The sequence below is a fragment of the Fomitopsis serialis genome (assembly GCF_022376445.1).
Source record: "Fomitopsis serialis strain Sig1Antser10 chromosome Unknown B0H18scaffold_59, whole genome shotgun sequence".
Classification (NCBI taxonomy): Eukaryota; Fungi; Basidiomycota; class Agaricomycetes; order Polyporales; family Fomitopsidaceae; genus Fomitopsis; species Fomitopsis serialis.
In genome coordinates this window covers 84,333-108,314 of record NW_025955019.1, presented here as the reverse complement: position 1 = coordinate 108,314, position 23,982 = coordinate 84,333, and the positions used below count along the sequence as shown (strand labels likewise).

Genomic DNA, 23,982 nt, shown 5'->3' with positions numbered 1-23,982 from the left:
TCGAACCTTCATATGGTAGAACAAGTCCCATCTTCTCCCTCAGTAGCCCTCAGTGCAGAGCAGCCCTAGGTCGAAAGATGTTTTGGCCTATGTCTCATGAACTTACAAGCATACGTTCTCGTCGAAAGAGACAGTAGCAGAAGTACCTCAGAATGCACACGTCACGCTCATGTGCCTGTGACATTACGCGGATTAGACTGCGTGAGACGAGTCGCGCTGCGTGCATCCCTTTGTCTTCGACGACCTCCCTTTATTGCTCCAAGTACTCTCCGGAAACTGGCCACTGCGTAGTTTTGGAACACTTCACAGTTTCTACATCGGTGATAGCGATAGATCCCGCGGCGGCATCCATCCAAGGTTGCATATAGCGACTCGGAGAGGTAAAAACTCATAGCGCTATAGCGACTGATGTGCCATGGCTGCCTCGTTGAGCCCCTCCAATGGTGTCGCAGGGCCCCTTGAAGAGATACGTGGTAACGACGAATGGGCTGATGAAGATGACGATAGCGAAGAGGACGAGGACGAGGACGAGGGAGATGAAAGCTCCGAAGAGACAGAGGATGGAGATGCAGTGGATATAGACGGACCTGCAGGCGACTCGAATGCCGAGGCAGCCATCGAGGGCGATTTCGAGTAAGTCCTTGCCACATTCGACACTTGCCTTGTGGTCCCAGACTTTGCAGTCGCCTGGTACAGGGAATACGCCAGTCCGGAGGAGGAGCCAACGCCGGACTGTTGACGAAAATGTGGGACTTCAATCTGGAAGAGAAAGAGGCCGAGTTTCGCGACGACCTGCGCGATGCGTCTGGCGTCGGCCGTAGCCGCAAAGGGAAGAAGGTGAGCGCGAGTGCGCTGTGCCTCGTCTCTCGTACTCAGGGTCATTCGAAGCGTGGGCGGAGAGCGGGCCCTGTGCTGTCTCAGCAAGTGCGGGCACTGATAGGCGAAGGCAACCAAGCCTATGTAGATGGCGACGTCCAGGAGACACTGCGCATTATGCAGGAGGTCATCCGCATTGAACCCCGCGCAGCGCAGGCCTGGTCCGTGCTTGCGCAATGCTACGCGGACATGAACGAGCCTCAGAAGGCGCTGCAACTGCGCATAATGGCGGCCCACCTCATGCACGACGCGGAGGAGTGGGAGCGTCTGGCGAAGCAGTCTGTGTACGTCACCGAGTTCATACTTTATGCTCAGGGACTCATGGTCTTACAACAGTGAGCTTGGCTACAATCAACAAGCACTGTACTGCTACGGCAAGGTCTACAGCCTGGATCCTTCCAACCTCAATGCGCTGTGGGACCGCGCGACCCTAGCCAAGGAGATAGGTGAATTGAAGACGGTAGCTGTGTTGACCAACCTCCTCTGACATGCGCTGACCGATGTGGTAGGCTCGGAACACCTTCCTCGCCATCCTTAAACGCCTCCCTCACAATTTGACCGTCCTCGACGAGCTCCGGCCCATCCTCATCGAGCTCTCAGACTTCGACCTCTGTGCTAACCTCTTTTCTGACGCCTTCGCGCACTACTACGCGATGTTCCCAACGGGCGTCGGGCTGGACCCCGACAGCGAGCAGGAGGTGCCCGGTGGGGGGTTCGGGATGATGCACATTCTCGTCCTCGCGGACCTGCACAACTCGCTCGGGCAGTACGATAGGGCAATCGAGGCGATCCGGAAGGGGTGCAGGTGGCTGCAGAGCCGGGCTCAGCAGAAGTTCTGGGACGTGTGCGAGGACGACCGGGAGTACTACGTGGGTGCCGAGGGCACGCGCGGTGGGGAGGGAGAGCTCCAGGCCGGCAATTATCCTCTGGACGTGAATGCGAGACACCGACTGGCCGTCGCGCGCATCAAAATGGGGGACGTTGAGGAAGGCAAGGTACACGACTGGCGACTTACTTGCACGATTGAATGCGGCTCACTAAGCTATACCAGAAACACGCAGATCTCATACTTGCGCAGGATGTGTTGGAGTATGCACCACTCTTCACTGAGATTGGGGATGCGTATTTCGAGCGCGAGATGTATCCAGAGGCTCGACACATCTACGAGATACTCGGAGGAGATGCTGGGGTGCGCAGCTCTCGGCATGGATGTGCTGACATAGACTTATGGCGACGTTCACAATTCACAGACTAGTAGTTTTTACGTCCTTCTACAAGCGGCTGCTTGCCGCCGAATGGTCGGAGATATCAGAGAAGCGGCCGAGGTGTACGAGCATGGTACGGTTCTGCTCAGCTCTGATACCTGTTGCTGAAACTGTTTTCAGTCATTGCAGCCGATCCCACGCACAACGAAGCTAAAATGAAACTTGCGGAGATTTACGAGATCCTCAACGAACCGCGAAAGGCCCTGGAGTTGGTGTTTCAAGGCACGTCGCGCTTTCCTTCGCGTACGCATTATACTAAGCTGGTATCCGTACCCTAGTCATGGACTCCCGCAGGAGACGCCCACGCCAAGGTACGGCCGATGGCACTGATGACGCAAACACAACCTCGCTCTTCGAAGAGAAAGCTCGTGTCAAAGGAAAATTGGCCTCTGCCAAAGCGAACAAACTCAGCGCAGCACAGCTCAGGGAGCTGGAGGTCCAAAAGGAGCGGGAGGTGACACAGGGCTTCCGTAGGGTCAAGGAGCTCTGGCCGCGCATGCTGGCTGGCGAGGAAGAGGCAGAAAGGGAATGGCTCGTCGAAGCGGAGAAGCTGATAGAGTCTTTCAGGGAGACGAGGAACCTCTTCCAGACTAGCCGGGTGAGTCGTCGAGGGTTTCATTCGGAGGAACCGATCTTGACATTTGTTGTACTAGCACCAAGGCTTCCGTGGCATGTTCCCCAGAAGCTCGAGGAGGCAAACTGCGGAAGCGAGCGAGGAAAGCATGGCGTCTCGCCTGCAGCTTGAGCTAGGTATGCTAGAAAGCTGCGTCAATCGGTGCTTGATTGCTGACGCTTGGTAGGCCGCGATACTATCGCGCGTAAAGCTAGGGGAGATGGCATCAACACGGGCGGCCTTGACACATTCCGCACAATATCTTTCGATGAATGGCTGCGGTTGTTCCTCCATGTACGTGCAGCGTCCATTGCACCTCCGGGTATAACAGCTAACGCACGTCACAGTATACATTCTTGCTCACCAGACGTGGCCAGTATAATTTGGCGCAGGAGGTCTTGCGCCACATTTTGTACTCAAGCGCATACCAAAGTCGCCTCGCCCAAGATTCCATACGTCTGGCGTTGATGAGTGAGTGCACCTCACTGATGTGATTGGACGCGCTAATTATTTGTGTGCAGCTTGCGCCATTCATGTCGGGCAATTCCCGACGGCAGTCGAGCAGTCACGGAAACTTATCAATGCCTATCAGTTCAACAACGAGCCCCTCAGGATTCTCGTGGCATCATTGGGAAGTGGATTGCGTGCCACAGATGCATTCCTCGCATCAACGCTCTCTAAACACCTGTTGCGGGAGATCAAGCTTGCGGACGCGGCGCTAAGGAAACCGGATGCTGTTCGGTGGAACAGTACGCTCCGGCGATATGGACTCGGTTCGAGCAAAAGTGGGGACGGAGACGATGTTGATGAAGAAGACGATGCGCCGAGGGAAGGATCCACAGTGTCGGAGGAGAAGGCTAGCTTACCCACGAAGGGCAATCCCGTCAACGTTGCCGTGTATGGGCAAATATGCCTCGCTGCCAAGAGCTACCAGAGTGCCCTATGTATGTCCCTCGAGTCTTCGTGCGCACCTGTTCCCACTAACTCAGCGTACACCAGTCTATCTCTTGCATGCCTATGACTACTGCCCGGACGATCCTCTGATATGCCTCTGTTTGGCCATTGCATCGTTTGGACGTGCAATGCAGCGTCAGGCCGACAACAGGAACCATCTCATCACTCAGGTATTATCGGGCTCTCTAAGCTACATTATACTCCGTTAAAGGCCGGACGTAGGGCATGGCATTTTTGTCTCGTTATCGGACCATTCGCGGAGCTAAATCAGAAGACGTCGATGAGGTAGAGTTCAACTTCGGCCGTGCCTTCCAACAGCTCGGTAAACACCTGTCCTTGATTTGTTCGGGTCCTGTGCTTAAATGTCTCCGACAGGGCTACATTCTTTAGCCGTACGGCATTACGAGCGAGTTTTGACGTCTGCAGAGAAAAACTTCCCTGAAGATGGCCAGGTAGGCTATCACGCTGTCTCCGGATCTCAGACTATCGGTGACTATTATGTCTAGGAATGCGGATTGGCGCGTGAAGCGGCGTACAATTTGTCGCTGATTTATGTGACAACTGGTGCCACGCCGCTAGCGGAAAAGTTGTACCGACGATGGCTTTCGGTCTAATTGTCTTGCATCTGACTCTATATTGTATCCATAGCACAGTGATGTATCGGTAGCGTGTTTTGACTCTCAGGCCGGTACGCGTGTGATCCACCACGCAGGTCATAAGTTCGTTCTGTGTGTTCAGTGCTTGCAGTTTCCCGCCCTTCGTGAGTCATTTTGTATCATGCGTTTCATTTTCCAGAATCTGACGTAGAAGCGCAGTATTGCAAAGGTCACATTCGACGTCTCTATTGCACACATATTGACAAATGGCCTTCGAAGTTCTCCACAACTATTTCAGTTTAGAGTATGATATACGTTCCCGGTATGCCGAACTAAGTATGATACTGTTCACTGTTCACCGGTTACGTGACAGGTTTGTGTTGACGCTCTCAGGCGAGTGATACTTCGTATTGCCTCAACAGTTCACTGATTGATGTAAGCCAGATCTGGAAGGCACGGTGCACCAAACGTTGATCATGTTCAGTACTCGACTCAACGCATTCTGCGAACCGTCTCGTCGTGTACCGAGGGTAATCATCCTCGCTTGGCAATCCTGTTCAATGTCGAAGATTGACGGACGATGTATATCGGTGTGTCCATTATCAAAGCTCCAATCGTGGTACTGAGAAACATCTAATCCAGAATTCCTTTAGCCTTGTAAGCTCTCGAGACGGAGCCTCCTACTTACGTGCCGTTCGGTACTCGCAAGATCTGAGTTTTCTGCAATGACGAGAAGTCGTGATCCCGGACGTTATGCAGCGGCAACCATAAGCCAGATTCCTTATCACAAGCACGGAACCAGTCATTCTCTAGCAGCCCAATATCCTCACATCGTCCTGGATCCAAAAATAAACATACAATGCACTGTATGCTTATTCTACATGACCATCAAGTATGGCTGCTGTAGGTCCGTCGCGATGTCTCCATGCTAGACCGGACTGCAAGGCGAGTCAGATTCTGTAACTCCAATTCTTCGTAAGCTAACCTGGTGCATCACGCATGCCACTGACGCCGAGAGCGCCCGTTGTCTCCAGTCTTGTGTGACCGTACCGTGACCCGCAAGACGAAGGACGAACTCGTGCACTGTCGAGTTCTTGATCCACATAAAGTTGAGAGGTGATAGTCACCAAGCTTCTCAAACGGGCGGTGAGTCTCGTAGTTCCACGGGCATTGGATTTTACATGACATAGGGTTTCACTTAGACTAGGCTACTCCCGTGAAATGTGTCCCCGTGGTGGTCACTGTGCCTACGGTACCTGGAGCAAAACGCTCCTGTCCTTTGCTTCCGCGAGTGCCTGCGTACGTACGCGGGTAAGTTCCCCTTGTCAGCTGTCGACGTCCCGTTCTCAGCTTTCTCAGGTCAGCCAAATGCAGGTCGAGGTCGTACAAGGCGCACCTATCGTCTTTTCGAGTCTATCACTGTGTCGGCAGTACGGACGTGAGTCCCATGACGTATATAGGCGCTCATGTCGCTTCGCATCTTTGCCAGCGGCAGAAGAACAGTCGCACCTCGTGCGGCGTACATCTGGTGTTTCCGTAGGTGGGCGTGGATGATGCATGCACGCTCGTGTCCGTCTTTTTGCTGCTAGCTAGCTCGACTCGGTTCGCTGCGTATACGGTCTCTCTCTTCTCCGCTCCAGCAGGCAATAATGATCACCAGCTGCTCACGGAGCGGTGCTACTACTCGGTTACTACGCACCGGGGAACCGGTGAGTACGTTTACTGCCCACGTCTGATGATAAACATAAACCTAACCGTCAAGGACATCAAGCACGTATGTCGCAAATCGAATCCACACTATCATGTCGGCCGGATCACACAGTACTGGTCCGTTCCAGTGTCGGCGTTGAGGTCTGTGACTACGGCGGCACTGCCGTCGCATGTGCTGCGGAACCCTCTTTGGGAACACAAAACCGGCCCATTGCATCGTAACGAGACTGCCACAGGCGATGGATCCGAACAGCACGCGGCCGGAGCATGCGCCCGGACATGGGGGCGCAGCTCTGGCGGTGGAAGTAATGCAGACTCTCGGAGGTCATTTGCAATGACGGCATTACCACCGCCGTCATCTGCACTCTTTACGGCATTCTACTTGTGGATGATGTGGCTCTGCTGTCCTCCGCGTGGGCCTCGGTCTGCAAAGTGGGTGGGCTTGTGGACAAGTCCAGTGGAGACATGGGGGGGCGAGAAGCATTGATGAGTATTTTCTCGAAATGTACCGCGGTCCGTGCTCCACGCCACGTATGTGCTGTGTCTGACTGACTCCCAGGTTGGCTCCTCTCCAATCCCCTGTTTCGGAGGGTTTTGTTTTAACAGGGGTCCAGCAGCCAGGCGGGGACATTCCAGTCAGAGAAGACATTCCAGTCAATGTCCGGCACGGACGAAAATGTCAGATTCGGGCAGACATCACCCCAGGTATCCACTGCGCTCCGAACCCGTCTAAATGTGAGTGAACAGGTGGGTCTTATTTCTTACTCGTGCTACTCAGGGCTGTCAGAGGCTGAATTGCTTGTTTGCAAGTATAACGTGGGTAAGCACGCTGCAGGCATGCGAATACACGCAAGGAAAGTAAGGAGCGAAGATTGCTGGCATATGGATTTCCCCGCCCAACAGTTACCCTGGTCATACGCTGCTCATTGCTAGGCTCGCCTGGACGTCTCGCAGCGAATGAAGACACTCCATGTCGATTCCGAACAACACGGCCAACCCAGTGACTGGACATTCGCTCTTTGCGTGTAAGGACGGCGGAGATCAGCATGACATCAATGGCGACCACTGACGATCTAGACATATGCAGCCAATGTGATACACTTTGGGCCGATCTCCGTACTCGTCACCGGCCAGTCTTGCCACGCCTGCTTCTGGGCAAAGAGTGCCAACGACTGTCGGGCTGCCTTTGCAGGCGAAGCTAACGGTATGCCCGCCTGAGCCGATCCGGAGAAGCACGAGGTCGTGAACTCTATCATTGCCATCTCTTCTATTGACGTACCATGTACAGGGAATGCTCATTGTGTATCTCTCACTAATCACTCTATTTCGGTAGGCCATCTCGTGTGTCTGATTCCAGCGCATCCGGTGGAATCTTGCGAGCGCACGCCGTCTCGCGCAACGCTAGGTTGTCGTATGGATTAGCGCGGCCTCGACTTTGCCGCAGATCAGTTGGCCATCCTAAAGAGCTAACGTCCGGTGCAGCAAATGTCCGCGTCAGTGTCTGATAGCTTGTTGGTCAGTATTCTTCTCGGACTCGCACCGGATACCACCGACTTTCCCAACAGTGCCTAAGCTGGGAATCGACGGGTCGACATGCGGACAACACGTTTTGGTAGACGTCGAGCGGGGCGTCAAGGCCAAGAAAGCTGACGAGGTACGGGCGGTCAGTGCAGAACGGCGACGCAAAATGCCAATCTTCTAGAGCCGGTTCTCACATCTCTCTGTCACAGCTGATGGAGACGTCATGTGTAACCTTAAAGCGAACGCTGAAGCCGACGGAGTGGTAGCCTCCCGAGATTCTCCCAGGCCGCCGCTGCGTCATCCGGTGCTCTGCAGAGTTCGTGAGCCTTCCACAGGCACTCGCCACAGGATTGGGTCGTCGCCTTCCTGGCCAAGCCGCGCGCGCATCCTCATGTCTTCCATATCAAGTCTTGTCTGCCTCCGGTATGTCTAACTTGCCATCGCGAGGGTGAGTTATATTACCACATGAACCCTATTATCGTCGTGCTCACCCAGTAAATAGCACCACACCGTGACAACACGGTATATAGTCCCAGCGGGAGAATGCCTACTCTTGAACCAGCCAGGCACTCCCACCGTCAGTCTCTGCACTGCTTCCCCTGACGCTCCACCCAGCAACATAGCTCTGAGCCCTTACGTGCTTCCGTCCCTTCCCTCGGTCCCGGCGTTCAACTCCAGCATCGCCTCGTCCGTACCAAGCGCGGCGCAGGATCAAGTCACTGCATGTCTCCGTCAGTCTCATCAAACGCAGCAGGTCCCTCAGGCCACGCAACCATCCCCGCTCTCCGTAAGCCTCACCACATCGCTACTTGTGTTCGGCGCTCACAGTCTCCTGAAGACTTGCGAGATGCACGAGATGCCCACGTCATCTTCGAGGCAGTCAGGCTCAACATCCTGCCTCTCATTACGAGACGGCTCACAGCGACCGAGCGCGACCAGTTGTCCTCTGGTAACGTGTTCGTTTGGGAAGAGGCAGAGCACAAGCAGGGTGCGTTACCTCGACCTCCATCCCTCAACGGTTCGTCAACGGGTTGTCCTCTAGGTGGGCTGGAGAGGTGGACAGATGGGAGGAGATGGTTCGTCATGGTCTACACTTACCCCATTGGTCTTCACTGACCCCGGTTGTCGGTCCTCAGGTCACAGAGCAGGATGCGCGGAGATTACCTCTTTTATGAGGAGAAGATAGAGACAACACCCGAGGAGAAGGCTGCCAAGGCAGCACGTCGGTACGTAACTCGTGTGTACTCGACCACGTTCTCGCCTATCATTGCTGGTATGCATAACCCAGGGCACGCAGGACGCTAGACCCGTTTAGCTATCAGCCAGCACCTACGCGACAGGATCGCCCATCCAAGCCTGATGGCTTGACGAAACAGACGTACTCGACGCACGTCTACACGCACCCTAGCGAGCCGAGGAAATGGCATATTGTAGCATACTTTTGTGTTAGTTCTGTTGTTCCCTTCTCGTCATCGTCTTGATTGATGTCTCATCATCACAGGGCGATGACTACCAACGTCTTCCCGTCGTGGAACATTACGACTATCTGAGGAAGATCCGGATTCCAGAGGGCGTATTTTCGTCTCCGCGTGGCAACCCGGCCAAGATCACTCGTATGCTGACAGTCCCCGACGAACGTTCTCGTCACGACGGCGATTGGTCCAAGAGCTCCTGGTCGCCTCAGTCGCCCTCGAGCAACGGTGCGCTCTCGCCCATCGAGAGACCGGAGTCTTCATCGTCCTCGTCATCCTCATCCACGACCCTGAGCACGTCAAGCGATACCACTGTCTTCCGCCACGGAGACACCGACGTCGGCCATTTGCTGCCGCGTCTCTCGAATATAGTCCCAATACATCCCCTCAGCCCCTCCATCTCTCATACCCACTCTCAGTCATCGCAGTCCTCTGGTTATGCTGCACTCACGACCGAAGACCGTCGTGCTTTGAGCAGTTTCCGTGTTGTCCTATAATTATACTCGAGTTATTTGTCGTTCGGACCCTTCAGTACTTCCTCGTAGACTCGGCGTTCTCTTCGGTCGGATGTAACTCTCGGGCCCCCCTGTTGTACTGGTAATGGAAATGGCTTGCACATCGGAACGCTGTCTTGAGTCTGAACGCAATAGGTTCTGAGGGAGGACTGTAGTCCGGTTCTGGAAGCAGCGATGACGACGACTCGGGACCGGCGGGACGGATCGATCTGGTATACCCCGGGTCTGCATCGCATTTGCTCAGCCATCAGTTCCTCCGCCAGGCTGTCGGTTGACTTTAATTGACCGTGTCCGCTAGTATGGGCTGGCAGTTGCAAAGAGTCACCGGCGCGATGGCGGGTGGTTGAGCGATCCCCGACTTGGCCTGCAACCTGACGCGATCATCCCAACTCTGCTCTTGATACCAATCATTCGCAGATGCACTCTTGATGTACTCTCACGGCCACCTGGCTGTCGAGAGGCTAATTCAGCAAGTCGAATGTTCTGGAGTTATGACGCACTACGGGATCGTCCGTTCCCTCCGTCGGTACACAAGGGCAAAGGTTCTAGTCTCCGAAGAGCAACACGAGTCCTTGCAGGGTGCCGGGGTTCCCAGCGCTTTGGCGGGCGCGAAGATAGATCTAGACCAAGCAGCGAAGCAAAAGTAGATCGGGAGGTACATTAAGTGAGCGATAGATTTCCGAAATCCGTCCAATCAACCTCTTCTCTTCTTTCTTTCCGCCAGTCTCGGCCTGCCCCTGAGATGTCAGATAAGTGACGCATGGTAGGTCGCCCGTGAGGACAATGCCACGGTTGGTCCATGGTTCCCATGTGGCGTACAACCTGCTCCTGTCAGCGTGCGCCTCGAATGGGCTAGGCTAGCACTCACGGAGATCATCTGTTGCCGATTTAGAGGCATCCCAATCATGACGCTCTTCCTGCAGGCTCGCATGGCGAACATGGCCCTGGCCTTCGAGCATCGAACCATCGTTCCCGTTGGTCGGTCTTGCATTGAATGGAGCAATTCCTCGAGATCTGACCGAGCATGTGAGTGATGCGATATCATGATTGAAGGCATGCTGACCTTTCATATCAAACACGGTGCTCTTGCTGGTGGGCTGCGCCACCAAACACAGTCGATGCCCTTCACCGGGGACGGCGTCTTCGTCCACTTCGATTTCGAATCCATTTCGTCGCAAGACATCGATGTTCTCAGTAGCGAGCAGAGCGTCAGCGGCTGCCAATTCTAGAGGTTGTGGCCTTAGCGAAACGCGTGTCCGTTAGCGGAAGAGGGGGTGAGTAAGGTATTGACTTACTGGAATAGCCTCTGAGATTCGATCTTTGTTGTTTCTTGGAGTGTCTCAAAGTTGTACTTCTCATCGGCAGCGTGTTGGTCAATGATGAACAAGTCGTCCAGGGTCCCATGTGAAGCTTGTTCTATGGACGGCGATGTACGCTTTCTTCGGCGTCCGATTATAAACCAAGGTTGAACTGGCCAACAATCTCCATGGAGTCGAAGTCGGACTTGTCAATCACGCGCGAGAGAGCCTCCGTAGCCCTGGCATCGTCTTGCACATTGGAAATGCCTGCGTCCTTAGTTACTTCAGAAGTCAGCGAGCTTGCTGATAAAGTTTGCAGAGTTGATGCGCTACGCTCCAGTTGGCGCCACGCGTCGGCCATCCGAACTAGATCGCAGCTAAGGACGGCTTCCTCGCCCTCTTCCGTCCGTACAACCTCTGGTCGACAGACTTGGGACGAAGACGAACCAGACATCATAGAGACGTCTGGTACGTCATCAGGATCTGCGACGCTCGACATATCACATCCGTCATTGTCTGTAAGATCGATAACCGCGTCCTCGGTCGTGCTCGCCCCACCCGGTGTAGGTGAGTGTCCATCATGGTGCAACTCGGTGCCACCAGGTGAACCCAAACCCTCACCGAAGGACGCACAACTATCCATATCGACATCCAGCTGGTCATCTTTGCCCTGTTGAATATCACCACTGATGTCACTGCGCGTGGACGCGTCGAGCGCCTCTTCATCATCATCCATCGACTCGTCCATGACTTGACTGCCGGGGCGAGCAAAGTCTCGCAACGTCGATCTGAGTTCCTGCCTTGCGGCTATCCCTTCCCCAGCCAACCCCAGTTCGCCGATTCTCCGACGCTTTTTCGGCAGCGCTGGCTCTGCTTCCGCACTTCGTCGGAGATTCCAGGACGCGTCTTGCGTGCTAAGCACCATTTGCACGCTCCGCGAACCTCCTGGCGTAGAGCGCGCAGTGTTTGCCTCTGCGAATCGGCGCTTCGCCTGGAGGTCATGTGCCAGAGATGAACGCGGATCGGACTCGTATGTTCTGTCCGCCGACTCAGATGTCGCAGCCGGGGTGACCTGGCTGGCGGATGGGGAACCCGAGTCTGCGAATGCAGGCTCTGTTTGATTGGATGACATTGGCAAGTGCAGATCCTCGCTGCTATCTTGCACCCCAGGAGGGACGATAGTATCTTCGTCGAGAGTAACACGAGGCTCTCCAGCACTGCCGTGCCGCAGGGACGTGCTCACCCGTGGTTGGGAAGGTTCTGCGGAAGCTTCCCGGGCCTCAGGGACTATGGGCTCTTCTGGACTAGACACACGGGAGGGAAGAGTCTCATCGACTTCTATGGCTCGTGCGCTAGCGACGTCATTGCCCGTTGTTGCCACGCCCACGGTCGTTTCTCTCATAGCCTGATCCCCGGTGAGAAGGCTAGGTCGGCCAAAAGCATCGGGCTGACCATCCTGGACGGCGACGAGACTCTTCGGGACAGCCGAGGATCCCGCCGTTGGTGTGGAATGCCCGGATTCATCTCCAGCGTCCTCGTCCTCGTCCTCGTCCTCGTCCTCGTCCTCGTCCTCGTCCAAGAAGAGGGGCGCCTGTACGTCCGGTATCTTCGGCGGTCTTGATGTGCTCTCCTTGGCCTGTGCTTGCGAAGCGCCAGAAGCAGTGATGTCATAGGTCGCACGAGAGGGTGCGAATTCTTCCTCTAGGGCAACCTGCACTCGAGTGAGGGAGGCGGTGGTCACAAGGGAGGCAGGCTCTCGGTTAGCACTACTCGTGCACAGTGGGAAGCGGCCTACCTTGAGAGCCTCTATGAGATTCTTCTCGCTGTGGAGCAAGATTGTCCGTTTGTCTGGACTGACATTGACGTCCAATGAATCTGATCGATACGGGGAACGCGGTCAGCCATGCGCGATATGAGCAATGAGTCCATCTCGTGACGAGCCACACGGCAGCCCCGGACGAATGAGGGATGCAAGAATACACATAGCGAACAACGGTACACCGCATGAATCGGGAGATGAACATACCGGTGGGAAGAATGAAGTCCGCTACGATAAACGGCGTCTGATTCGCATTGAACGTACGATAAACCTCATTGAATGCCTTTTGTACCTGCGTCATGGAACGTTCGCGTGAGCGGACAGGCGTGGTCAGGCCAGATCATCGGTACCTTGGATGGATTGCACGGGCGCCCGTTCACGAAGAAGAACTGTCGGTCCGTGCCGCTCCTGCCACAGCCTACAGCCAACTTCGAGATCTGGCCACGTACGCGAACCTCATTTGAGTGGCTGGATTGAGTAACAAGCGTCATGAAAGCGCGTAATCAGTCAGAGAACAAGCAGAGCTAGGAAGCGGACCCACGTATCCCCATCAACGATGCCTCGCCTCCTCAGCACTGTACGCTCGGTTTCGACGTGGAACACGACATCGAGGTCGACTATATTCTCAAGGGCCTTTGGGCCCCAAAGGGCAGAGATGGACGCGCGTGTAGAAGAAACCCCGTCTGTTCGCATTTGGATTGACTTCTTTCTATATTCGCACCAAAGTTAGTCAGGTCAACCGCGGCCCATCCACTAGGAGAAGCCGCCTTACCCTCCAGGAGCATGATGTGTGACAGTCAAACGTACGCCCTTGTTCTCTTGAGCGCAAGGAACCAGGGCATATGCGGACAGGAGTGTCAATGCCTTGCCAAACTCTCGTTTGGCGTTGCGCTCAAGTTCTCTGCGACGTACAGGGAGGGGCTTGAACAGGCCTGAAACAACTACAGTTGTTCCGCGCTAACAGATGGATGGTGAGCGCCACGCATTGAATGGCTTCGCCAGCAGCCGCTGCATGCACGGCGTAATGAATGATGATGAATACCTGCCTCGCGACCTTCCTCTGCCGACTGACCAGCCGACCAGCCGTGTCGAACTCGAGGACAGTACCCATGGGCGCCTCGGCTGCGGTTGCGGTAGTCACGGTTACATTTTCCGAAAGCGCACAGAGCGAGGACAGGGCTTCTCCGCGGAAGCCAAACGTAGAGACGGATACTAGTCGGAGAAAGAGGAGAGCTTCGATGTATGGTGTTTCAAGGCTATATACAGTGGCCTCAGTTACGATCATCAACCAGAGTGTCATGAGCTCACCTATGGCGTCATAGTCTTTAGGAGCTATACCACACCCGTTGTCAATGACTTCGAAGCTTGCTACGCCGTGGTCTCTGAAGCGAACCTCTGCAAGCTGACGGGTGAGCTAGTCTTCAAAAGCGGACATCGTTTGTTGCGTACCAAGGGACGTCGCGCCCGCATCAAGGCTGTTCTCAACAAGCTCTTTCACAGCAGTCTGCAAGTCGACGACCACCTGGCCAGAGGAAATTCTATGAACTGAGCCAACATCGAGAGCCTTGATGTGCTTCCGACGGAGTGGCTGTCTGCCACTGCCATTGCAGCTCTCCCTGAGTACAAGGACACGTCGTAGGGCCCACGTCACGGTCGTGTAGTCTCCTAGATGATGTTTGGAGATCTATCTATCCGCCGCACGATGTAGAAACTGTAAAGACTTCAATAGGATCGGCAGTTGCCAGTTTCCGAAGAGTGAGGAAGGTCGTCCAAGAGAAAGGAGTGACCGTTGCGCGACTCGTCTCACGCCGTCTAATCCGCGCAATGTCACAGGCACGTGATCGTGACGTGCTCGTTCTGCTGCTGGTCTCTTTCGAACCAACTTCAACTTGCCTGTCTTCGTGGACTCGACTCAGCAGAAGAGATAACCACTTCAGCTATTTCATAGCGCTCACTCCGAGATATGGAGTGCTACCTGCCCGTGCAACGAGATTAGTGCCTTTCAATGTAACCTGCACTGGCAGCCTCAAGTTGAGGTTACTCGAGACGTCGCCGGCAATCTCAGTAGCATCAGCATCTCCGTACGTGCTCAGTAATTCTGTCAGTTCCGATTCTAACAATAGGTGCGCCTAGAATAGCGAAATGCACAGAGAGACCACGTCTCGGCTCCGGAAGCAACCCGCGGCTGGACAGTGCAATGCGCACGAAGTCAGGTTAGTCTTTGGTCAGTCTAACAATATCAAGCGCGTTGCTGCCGCCCGCTCTCTGCACAAATAGCACGAATAGCCTGGCCTCGCATGGTACATGCACTTTGGGCGCGTAGTTATACACGACTATTTCATTTCACGTTGCCAGAACGAGTTGCCTCGAGGCTTCCTGACGTCAGTTGACCGACCTCTGCCCACTCTGCCTGACGGCGCTAGCATATCGCAAACTTTGTCGACTTCCGTGTCCCGTTCTCTATGCCGTCAAATACAATGGCGAAGGCATCGGTTGGACTCGGTTCCTACGACTTCTGCATCGCCCGCCTCGCGCAGGACGACCTCGAAGCCGCCTCATGTGCAGATGTGTTACCGATATACAAGGGCTGTACTCCGTATGGGCGCTGCGTTGCATAGTTTGCGTGCGGCGATACTTGTGCCTTTGTCAGTTACAGTGTGCGTGTCTGTCACCAAGCTCCGGTATGCCGTCAGTGTACTCCAGCACAGCCTGAATGTAGGCTCTTCATGCGTGCTATAAGAGACGACAAGGTTTCCAACGTGTGCCTCGCTAACTCGCTCTCTTTCGTTGTCATCGCTCGCTATCACACACCGACTTGTCCTCTACGATGCCTTTTGGAGTCGGCAGTATCAATGCTATCCGTACGTTGTTCTATGTCTTGCTGGTGAGTCTGTTCTCCGACTGTCTTTCATGCTTGTTGACATCGATATCGACAGTTCATGTTCTCCGCCGTCATGATTGGCTTGACGGCGGCACGACTTGAATATACAACCCACCTTCCTCCGTACGATCCATTGAACCACGGTCGTAGCTTCTACGACCCCATCGTCGCCGAATTGCTCGCTTCATCATGTCTCTCGCTCCTGTGGTCCCTCTTCGCGTAAGCATACACAATCCGATAATCCACTACGGCCGCTGACAGCAGAGGACCGCCTCAGGCTGCACATTCTCTGGCCAGGCCGAATGTTTGAGTACGGCGTCTTCTCGAGCTTCCTCGGAGAGATGATTGGGCTCTTCGTCCTCTTCATCCTCTGGCTCGTCGGCGCTGCCATATCCTCTGTACGTCCCACCCTTACCTCCGCTCTGCCCCGCTAACCATGGACGCACCACGCGCAGACATTCTGGGCCCAGCTCGGCTGGTGCCACGAGTACCGGGCGTGCCGCATCCTCACGGCACTCGTTGCGTTCGCGTGGATCGGCTGGGCCACGATCCTCTTCCTGCTGTTCATCACCATCCTCTTCGCCGTCCTCAACCGTGCCCTGTTCTGGCAGATGCATGGGCGCTACGATCCACGTGCGAGTCGCAACGTCAAGGGCCGTGCTTGAGTAGAGCCTGTGTTGGCAAGGTCCAGACATAGGTTCGGTGACATGTAGCTTTCCGAATGTGCGTCGTGCACGAACCGACGTCTCGATGAACGGAAATGATCTGACAGGGCTGTGGATATAGCATGACGCGCGTCTGTTCGTTCAAATATCTATTCGCGATCGCAATGTATGGTACTCCCGTTCAGGCAATATATAATACTCTGACAGCAAACTGCCGTGACGAAGCTGTTGTACATTGGATGTGGCTGCATTCGGACGTTGCACGAACCCTGACGAGTTCAACTGCTGGTAAAACCTCCCATGTCACTATCTCGTTCACAAGCTCCTCTGCCCTCTCCGCACCTCATCCAGCGCGATCCTCAACACCTCCTCTTCGAATAGATCCACTCGCGCCTTCTCCACCAGCCACTTCGTGGGATGCTCCCAGGTCGCTATGGTGCGCAGACGCTCCACATCCCTGATCCCTGCGAGCCTGAACTGAGGGCCGAGATGTTCGAGGGACGGGGTCAGTGAACGGAGGAAACGAAGGACAGGGTCAAAGTCGCCATTTTGCTTTCGCACCGCGCATGGACTGCTTGCAGCGGTGGTCCCAGTGTTTGAACCAGAGGATCGACCGACCTGGTGCTACAAGGTCAATCTCAGAACGTAAAGCAACAGTGATCACGCAGCGTGAAACCTACATTCACTTGGCTTACTTGTCTTCCAGCATCCGACATTACGTGCGCCGTCGAGACAGACCCGGAGAACGATGACCGGAGATTGCCTCGGAGTTATGACCTTTGTTCCGCACGCCTTGTCCATCCGCAGCGCTGTCACCTCGCCCTTGTGGTTCAGGTTCAGGTGAGGCGTTGTCACCCGCATCCGAATAGGCTTCATACGCGTCACGGTGTCGCACAACGTGGTTGATTCTCGGCGGCCCATGTATTTGCATGGGGCGACTAGATCGTACGTAGAATCGAAACCAGAGCCCCGTATAGACGGCGATGGGCCATCTGTCCTTGTACATACTCGACGTCTTCCACGTGTGCCGCGCCTCAACCAAAGAGACAGCTCAGCAATCTTGTCTCATGGAGCAGACCAGTAATCGCCGACAGATATACACAACTTACCTGTCGGTAGTGTCGTTTGATGGCAGCTGGGTCCTGTGCAGTTAAACGTTTGCTGCAGTCCAGGTGCGCCCACATGGAGCGGTCCATCACCATCTAGACAAAGGGAATCACAGCGAGTCAGTGGTATTGCGTGGTAAGCCAAGTCAGCCTGAGGCGTATCTTCCTTCAGAATGTGTCTTACCCGAAACTCAGTGAACTGTGGGCTGGAGAGCCGCATTTCGCGTTCGAGACACGTAGGTCCTCTCGAAAACGATGTGATCTTATATGGGGGCTTCGGCAACCGCTCTATGGACGTGAAGAACAGTCAACGGCGAGGCATCGAGCGGGCCATGACTATCACTTACCGTGAGGAGCCGCCATTGCTCACACTTCAAGGGGATGCGTGTATCGATCCCAACGGCGATAGACAAGGATCTGACCTTATATGCATCATTTGGGGCGGGGACGAGCCCGGTGGAAATATTCGTTAGTAGCATCGGCGCTCGAAGAACTTCAGGGTTCTAGCCCTCCTCATGAGAGAGAGCATTAGCACCGGGACGATATCGATCACGGTCCTGTTACCGTACACTCGGAGGCCCGAGTCCATCTGAAGGCTGCTGTGGAGAATAATGTCGCACTTGGCGGCAGGTGAGTCGGAGTCTGTTCCCGTGGAACCTGCCCGCGCTGACCCTCCGCGATGAGGAATCAGCGGCGAAGATGGCTGTAAGAGGATAAGTGGGCCACTGCGTACTTTCAAAATGACATCAGTTACGGGCGTTAACACGTCGAGGAAAGCGGTCGCGGGAACACGACGCGTCCTTACTAGTAGTACGTCGCCGGCTGTACCGCCCGGGTCCTTGGATCTATGGGCTCAGGCTGTTGATCAGGTATGAGATATAGGATGTCCGGTGTCTCGTACTTACTCACTCTCAGCGATTTACGTACTGATCAAGCTCTTCTTACGGTATTGCTCAATGACACCTCCGCGCGGCCGCCCGCTTGGCTCCCCCGCACTAGGCTACGCTGCGCACATATACCTTCGCGTAGAAACCTCTCGCAAGAACAAAAAGAACGCAGTCACAATATAGAATGTTCATACACAGTCAGCATACTCTCGCGGGACGCCGCCACGCTGACACATCTACCACGCACTCACACATTCCTCACGCCCCGCCTAATCTCGTCCAACGCCTCCTGCAGCACCTCCTCCTCAAACGCATTCACCCTCAGCCCCCGAACCAGCCACTTGCGCTGCTTCCGAGTCTCCCACCCCGCGACCACGCGCAGCCGCTGCGCGTCCTTGACACCCGCCGCGCTGAACTGCACGGCGACATGCTCGAGGGACGGCGTCAGTGAGCGGAGGAAGCGAGTGACGGCAGCGAACCCGTCGTTGGGCTTGTCTGGAGCTTCGGGACCCCGGCGGTCCGATGGGTGGGAGGCAGCAGCGTTTGATGCTTGGGTGTTGCTTTGCGAGGATTGACTGGGCCCGGGACGAGGCTGCACGTTGGATGCGGATTAGAGGCGGAAGCGGTTCGTGACCGCGTCTGAGACTGCACAATATGTGAACGTGGTCAAGGACAGACACAAACGAGCAAACATACCCCGGCCTGACCCCTACCGGAGTCCTGTGCCGGTGCGGGCCGCGAGTCTTTCGAAGGAGGCTTATCGACGCGCTTCTTGCTCCTCCGCGCAGAGTTGCCCTGATTGTCATCGTCTGAGTTCGGAGTCGGATCTGAGCCCGTGTCCGCCTTTCCAGCAAGACACCATTGAGCCGGCCGCCTTGAATGTCGAATTCCACTTGACAGAGCAGTATCACATACCTCCGAACCACCTCCGTCGCCAGCTTGTTCATACATGACTTCGGGTCTCCGCGTGCGCCTGTGCCAATAGACTGTGTAAGTATGAATTGGCCATTGCCCTTCGTACTTGTGGGCGTCCTTCCACATTCGCGTCACCTAACCAAGCGGGTCAGCTTATTGGTTGGATGCATTTTATTGACATCGAAGAACATGATTATCCAGTCAACTAGGATACATACCTCCGCATAATGCTACCTAAGGCGGTCTGCGTCCTGTTCCCGGAAGCTCACTCTGAGGTCGAGGTGCCGAGCGATGGAGCGATGCATTAGGTCCTAATCACGGTCAGATACGTTCACGATGAATGACGTGTCTCTCACCCGGAAGCGGGCGAGCCCCTTGGAACTCGTGCGCATTTGTCTCTGGAGACAATCGTCTCCGACGAAGAGCGAGCTAGGCCTGCCGCGGGGCCGCGGTATCAGGCCTACACATCGGGGAGGATCAACCCGGAAGGCAACATTGAATAGGATCGACTCAAAACTGTGGCTTACCGTCGGGATCAGGCATGAAGGGCTTGAACAAGTCAAACTAACTGAAGGGGTGCCCTGTGTGCCGTCCCATGAAGACGGACTTAAATGCGGTACCGTCGAAGGAAGACAGCGGTATGATAACACACCTGTGTGGTATCGCCTTAGTATCGCCGGTATAAAGCTGGAGTGGTCCGCTGATGAGTCCATCCCGCGCACTTCCTGCACGCTCTCCCGCACACGTCCGTTAAGAAGCGCGGGCACGAGATAGGGCCACTTGCCCCCAGGATTCGTGGCGCCGAACTGCTCCGAGGGGGCACTTGAATATGGTGCGAAGCTTCGTATATTGAGTTCTAGCCTCTGTGGACCGCTATCATCATCCGTGTATCGATGTGAGACGGCCGGGAGGTGTAAGGTCACGCGCTCCGCATTCGCGAAGTGCGATCTTCGCAGAACGCATGCTGGACCATTTATTGCTCCTCCATACAGTACCATAGACGTCGCTGAACAGGGCCTGTTAGACCCCATACTTCCATCGGCGACGTACAAGACACCAGACACAGTGTTACGTTTACAGACGTGTTTTTGCGCACCTTCGACGACGCAGCTCTGTTATCCATAGTTTTATGTCGAAGAAACAGTGGCCAGTACAATGAGACTACTCGTGTGACCGCCGGAACATGGAGGCATTGCCACGGTCAGGATTGCACGGAATCGCGTATGGAGGCTTCATCCGCGTAATGCATGGCGAGTGCGGACAGAGTCGTACGAGAAAAGGCCGAAGCGAGGACAGCTCAGTGTTCGCAACCGTATTGACGGACGACATCCTGTGCTGTGGAATTGCCGCCAGCTGGAACGTCTAGTTGTTGCAAACCTCTGAGTATGAATGCCAACTGAATCGCTGCATACATTTGTCGTTCGTTCTCTGATGCAGAATCGTTTCAGACTGCGCCGTGGCACATCCCTGCGTAATCTTTGACGACTACAGACTCTGCGTTGGTTTTGAACAATGTATACAGTCGGACGAGAAGAACATACGTACTAAGTACCTGTGATGTCCACCCAACCTTCAACTCACATCCCGAAAGAGCACTGGCGGATGCAAGTACACATCTGGTCTTGCAATCATGGACATGGCAAGGATTTTCCGCAGTCTACTCTCTGGTTCTGACATCTGGCCGTGCGGCCGGCCTCGAGGGTCGCTGAGTGCGGCGAGAGTTGGCCATCATCAGCTGTGCGGTCGAGAATGCGGGGTAGTGCGCTTGTGACCGCCTTGCGGACGACCACGGTGCCCGTGCTCGCTGCGCCCGACGGCGTGGTCGACGCGCGACATGACGAGCACGGCGAGCGGACGTGGGCGAAGGACGGGCCGGCTCGGGCCCAGGCCAGAAGAGACGGGCGCCTAGGGGCGCGACTGCGGTGTGTGCCTGGCAGCCACCGTGACTTTGGACCCCGCAAGGAGTCTCTGCCCCTCAACTGCTCTCCGCCGTCGTCGTTGCTCTCGTCGCCGTCGCCGTCGTTGTCGTTCGCGTTCGAGACACGTAGGTTCTCTCGAACATGATGTGATCTTATACGGGGGCTTCGGCAACCGCTCTATGGAAGGACAGTCAACGAGCCAGGCGTTGAGCAGGCCATGAATGCATGACTAGTGACTAGTGACTACTTACAAAATGACATACGGGCGTTCACACGTCGAGGAAAGCGGTCACGGGGACACGACGCGTCCTTAGTACGTCGCCAGCTGTACTGCCGCTTCCTCAGGCTGCTGGTTGGGTATGAGGTGTAGTATGGACCGTGTCTTGTACCTGCTCACTTACAGCGATTCACCTACTTGACAAGCTCTGCTTATAGCATTGCCCAATGACACCTCCGCGCGGCCGCGGGCGGCTTGGCTCCCCCGCACTAGGCTGCGCTGCACACTACAGCGTCGCGTTAGAATCCCCTCGAAAGAACAGGGAAGAACGCAGTCACAATATAGTATGTTCATACACAGCCAGCCTCACTCTCGCGGGACGCCGCCACGCTCGCACATCCACCACGCACTCACACATTCCTCACGCCCCGCCTGATCTCGTCCAACGCCTCGTGAAGCACCTCCGCCTCGAACGGATCCACCATCAACTCCCGGACCAGCCACTTCCGCTGCTTCCTAGTCTCCCACCCCGCGACCACGCGCAGCCGCTCCGCGTCCTTGACACCCGCCGTTTTACACTGCTCGGCGACGTGCTCGAGGGACGGCGTCAGCGAGCAGAGGAGGCGGAGGATGGCAGCGAACCCGTCGTTGGGCTTGGCTGGAACTTGGGGTTCCCGGCGGTCCGATGGGTGGTGAGGGGCAGCTGCGTGTGATGCCTGAGTGTTGCTTCGTGAGGACTGACTGGGCCCGGGACGAGGCTGCACGTAGGAGGCGGAATTATATGCAGAAGCGGTTCGTGACTGCGTGTGAGGCTGCGCGATATGTGAGCATGGTATGTTAAGGACAGAGGCAAATGAGCAGACATACCTCGACCTGACCCCCACCGGCGTCCTGTGCCGGTGTGGACCGCGCCGAGCCTTTCGAATGAGGCTTATCGACGCGCATCTTGCTCCTCCGCGCAGAGTTGCGCTGATTGTCATCGTCCGAGTCCAGAGTGAAGTCTGAGCCGGAGTCCGTCTTCCCAGCAAGACACCAATGAGCCGGCCGCTTTGAATGTCGAATTTCCCTTGACAGAGCAACGTCACGTACCTCTGAAAGGTCTCCTTCGTGAGTTCATTCACTCATAACTTGGCGTATGCATCTCCGCCCGCATTTACTGTACCAATAGACCGTGTACATATGGATTGGCCATTTCCCTTCGTACTTGTGGGCGTCCTTCCACGTCCGCGCCACCTAAACAAGCGGGTTAGCTTATTAGTTGGATGCATACCATCTGAAGAAGAACACGATCATTCAGTCAGTCGGGGATACATACCTCCGCGTAATGCCGCGCGAGGCAGTCTCTGTTCTGTTCCAGGTATTTTCCTCTGACGTCGAGGTGCCGAACTAAGGAGCGATGCATCAGGTCCTGATCACAGTCAGACTCAGACATGCATTCGTTCACGACGGATCGCGTGTCTCTCACCCGAAAGCGGGCGAACTTCTTAGAACTCATGCGCATTTGTCTCTTGAGACAACCGGCTCCGGTGTACAGCGCTTTAGGCCTGCTGCGGGGCCGCGGTATGAGCCCTACAGCATCGGGGAGGATCAGTCCCGAAGGCGACATTGGATAGGATCCCACTCCAAACTGCGGCTTACCGTCGGGAACAGGCATTGCGGTCTTGAACGAGTCAAACTGACTGAAGGAGATCCCGGCGCGCCGCTCTATGGAGACGAGCGTCAAGGCGGTACCGTCGAAGAAAGACAGTATGAGAACACACCTGCATGGCATCGCGGTATAAAAGTTGCTGAGGCGCTCCGCTGATCGATCCCGCGCACGTCCGTTAATTAGCACGGGCACGAGACGGTATCACTTGTCCGCATAGGCTGTGTATCGATATGAGACGGAGGTGTGAAGTCGCGCTCCGCGTTCGCGAAGTGCGATCTTCGCGGAACGCATGCTGTGTTAATCATTGTTCCTCCATACAGTACCATATTTGTACGTCGGTGAACAGGCCCTGTTCAAGTTAGACCCTATAAGCGGTGCGTTCCGTCGGCGACCTCCAAGATATCAGTGCCAGTGTTACGTTTACAGACGCGTGTTTGCGCACCTTCGACGCCGACGCCGCTCTTTTGCCCATCGGAGAAACGGCGGTCAGTACAATGAGACTACTTGTGTGACTACCGGAACATGAAGGCTTTGCTTAGGTCAGGATTACGGCGGAATGCCGTACGGAGGCCTCATCCGACTCGGGAGAGTTGTGCGGGCACAGGCCGAAGCGAGAGCGCTCCGCTCAACGGTGTTCGCAGCCGTATTGGCGGATGTCACATCCTGTGCGTTGGATAAGTATTGATATTGATTGCCACGCGCCAGCTGGAACGTCGAGTTGTTAAATGTCAAGTCTTGCGCTGCATACAATTGCCGTGGGTTCTCCGATGCAGGATCGTTTGTGACTGCACCGTGGCACATCATTGCGTGATCTTCGACGACTACAGACTCTGGTTAGTTTTGGACAATGTATGCACGGTCGGACGCTCACATCCCGAGAGAGCACTGGCGGATGCGAGGACACGTCTGGTCTTGTAATTATAGACATGACGAGGATTTTTCCGCAGTCTACATAGATCTCTGGTTCTGACATCTGGCCGTGCGGCCGGCCTCGAGGGTCGCTGAGTGCGGCGAGAGCTGGCCAATCGGCTGTGCGATCGAGAATGCGGGGCAGCGCGCTTCTGAACGCTTTGCGGACGACCGCGGTGCCCGTGCTCGCTGCGCC

At 55.4% G+C, this 23,982-nt stretch overlaps 7 protein-coding genes across 7 annotated transcripts; 3 read left to right on the top strand and 4 right to left on the bottom strand.

Annotated features, from left to right (window-relative positions):
• Window positions 1–415: 415 nt before the first annotated feature.
• Window positions 416–4,322, top strand: B0H18DRAFT_1086077 (TPR-like protein; the record flags this gene model as incomplete). Its single annotated transcript, XM_048031990.1, has 17 exons — window positions 416–633; window positions 684–837; window positions 877–1,160; window positions 1,213–1,336; window positions 1,386–1,871; window positions 1,928–2,065; window positions 2,127–2,214; window positions 2,262–2,363; window positions 2,420–2,739; window positions 2,795–2,891; window positions 2,942–3,048; window positions 3,102–3,225; window positions 3,276–3,698; window positions 3,754–3,878; window positions 3,931–4,030; window positions 4,084–4,160; window positions 4,215–4,322. The coding sequence occupies 17 exons, from the start codon at window positions 416–418 to the stop codon at window positions 4,320–4,322; spliced, it is 3,075 nt and encodes a 1,024-aa protein (XP_047890886.1).
• Window positions 4,323–8,258: 3,936 nt separating this feature from the next.
• On the top strand, window positions 8,259–9,860 carry B0H18DRAFT_1187227 (uncharacterized protein; the record flags this gene model as incomplete). The annotated part of the gene is made up of 5 exons (XM_048036017.1): window positions 8,259–8,322; window positions 8,374–8,611; window positions 8,672–8,761; window positions 8,824–8,980; window positions 9,037–9,860. The coding sequence occupies 5 exons, from the start codon at window positions 8,259–8,261 to the stop codon at window positions 9,502–9,504; spliced, it is 1,017 nt and encodes a 338-aa protein (XP_047890885.1). The 3' UTR covers window positions 9,505–9,860.
• A 322-nt stretch (window positions 9,861–10,182) lies between these two features.
• B0H18DRAFT_1086075 (uncharacterized protein) lies at window positions 10,183–14,716 on the bottom strand (the record flags this gene model as incomplete). Its single annotated transcript, XM_048031989.1, has 14 exons — window positions 10,183–10,344; window positions 10,391–10,536; window positions 10,586–10,761; window positions 10,818–10,961; window positions 10,994–12,531; window positions 12,616–12,695; window positions 12,847–12,931; window positions 12,990–13,107; window positions 13,181–13,348; window positions 13,412–13,596; window positions 13,682–13,851; window positions 13,948–14,034; window positions 14,089–14,231; window positions 14,688–14,716. 14 exons carry the CDS (start codon window positions 14,714–14,716, stop codon window positions 10,183–10,185), a joined length of 3,231 nt encoding a protein of 1,076 aa, XP_047890884.1.
• Window positions 14,717–15,267: 551 nt separating this feature from the next.
• On the top strand, window positions 15,268–16,397 carry B0H18DRAFT_1020485 (uncharacterized protein). The gene is made up of 4 exons (XM_048029486.1): window positions 15,268–15,523; window positions 15,576–15,739; window positions 15,798–15,918; window positions 15,976–16,397. The coding sequence occupies exons 1-4, from the start codon at window positions 15,467–15,469 to the stop codon at window positions 16,183–16,185; spliced, it is 552 nt and encodes a 183-aa protein (XP_047890883.1). The 5' UTR covers window positions 15,268–15,466; the 3' UTR covers window positions 16,186–16,397.
• Window positions 16,398–17,316, bottom strand: B0H18DRAFT_1020484 (uncharacterized protein). The gene is made up of 3 exons (XM_048029485.1): window positions 16,920–17,316; window positions 16,866–16,884; window positions 16,398–16,803 (listed from the first exon to the last, which is right to left on the bottom strand). Exons 1-3 carry the CDS (start codon window positions 17,189–17,191, stop codon window positions 16,501–16,503), a joined length of 594 nt encoding a protein of 197 aa, XP_047890882.1. The 5' UTR covers window positions 17,192–17,316; the 3' UTR covers window positions 16,398–16,500.
• A 1,109-nt stretch (window positions 17,317–18,425) lies between these two features.
• Window positions 18,426–19,636, bottom strand: B0H18DRAFT_1121310 (uncharacterized protein; the record flags this gene model as incomplete). The annotated part of the gene is made up of 7 exons (XM_048034315.1): window positions 18,426–18,770; window positions 18,875–19,021; window positions 19,094–19,151; window positions 19,200–19,228; window positions 19,363–19,404; window positions 19,450–19,553; window positions 19,621–19,636. 7 exons carry the CDS (start codon window positions 19,634–19,636, stop codon window positions 18,426–18,428), a joined length of 741 nt encoding a protein of 246 aa, XP_047890881.1.
• A 2,003-nt stretch (window positions 19,637–21,639) lies between these two features.
• B0H18DRAFT_1121309 (uncharacterized protein) lies at window positions 21,640–23,000 on the bottom strand (the record flags this gene model as incomplete). Its single annotated transcript, XM_048034314.1, has 7 exons — window positions 21,640–22,041; window positions 22,097–22,246; window positions 22,319–22,332; window positions 22,387–22,462; window positions 22,545–22,637; window positions 22,695–22,798; window positions 22,868–23,000. 7 exons carry the CDS (start codon window positions 22,998–23,000, stop codon window positions 21,640–21,642), a joined length of 972 nt encoding a protein of 323 aa, XP_047890880.1.
• Window positions 23,001–23,982: the final 982 nt, after the last annotated feature.

Excerpts from the sequence above, each read along its gene's own strand:
- B0H18DRAFT_1020484 (XM_048029485.1), bottom strand. The coding sequence starts at position 17,191 with ATGTACAAGGACAGATGGCCCATCGCCGTCTATACGGGGCTCTGGTTT.
- B0H18DRAFT_1020485 (XM_048029486.1), top strand. The coding sequence starts at position 15,467 with ATGCCTTTTGGAGTCGGCAGTATCAATGCTATCCGTACGTTGTTCTAT. Across the intron at positions 15,740-15,797 it reads CTCCTGTGGTCCCTCTTCGC|GCTGCACATTCTCTGGCCAG; the intron begins GTAAGCATACAC and ends GGACCGCCTCAG. Across the intron at positions 15,919-15,975 it reads TCGGCGCTGCCATATCCTCT|ACATTCTGGGCCCAGCTCGG; the intron begins GTACGTCCCACC and ends CACCACGCGCAG.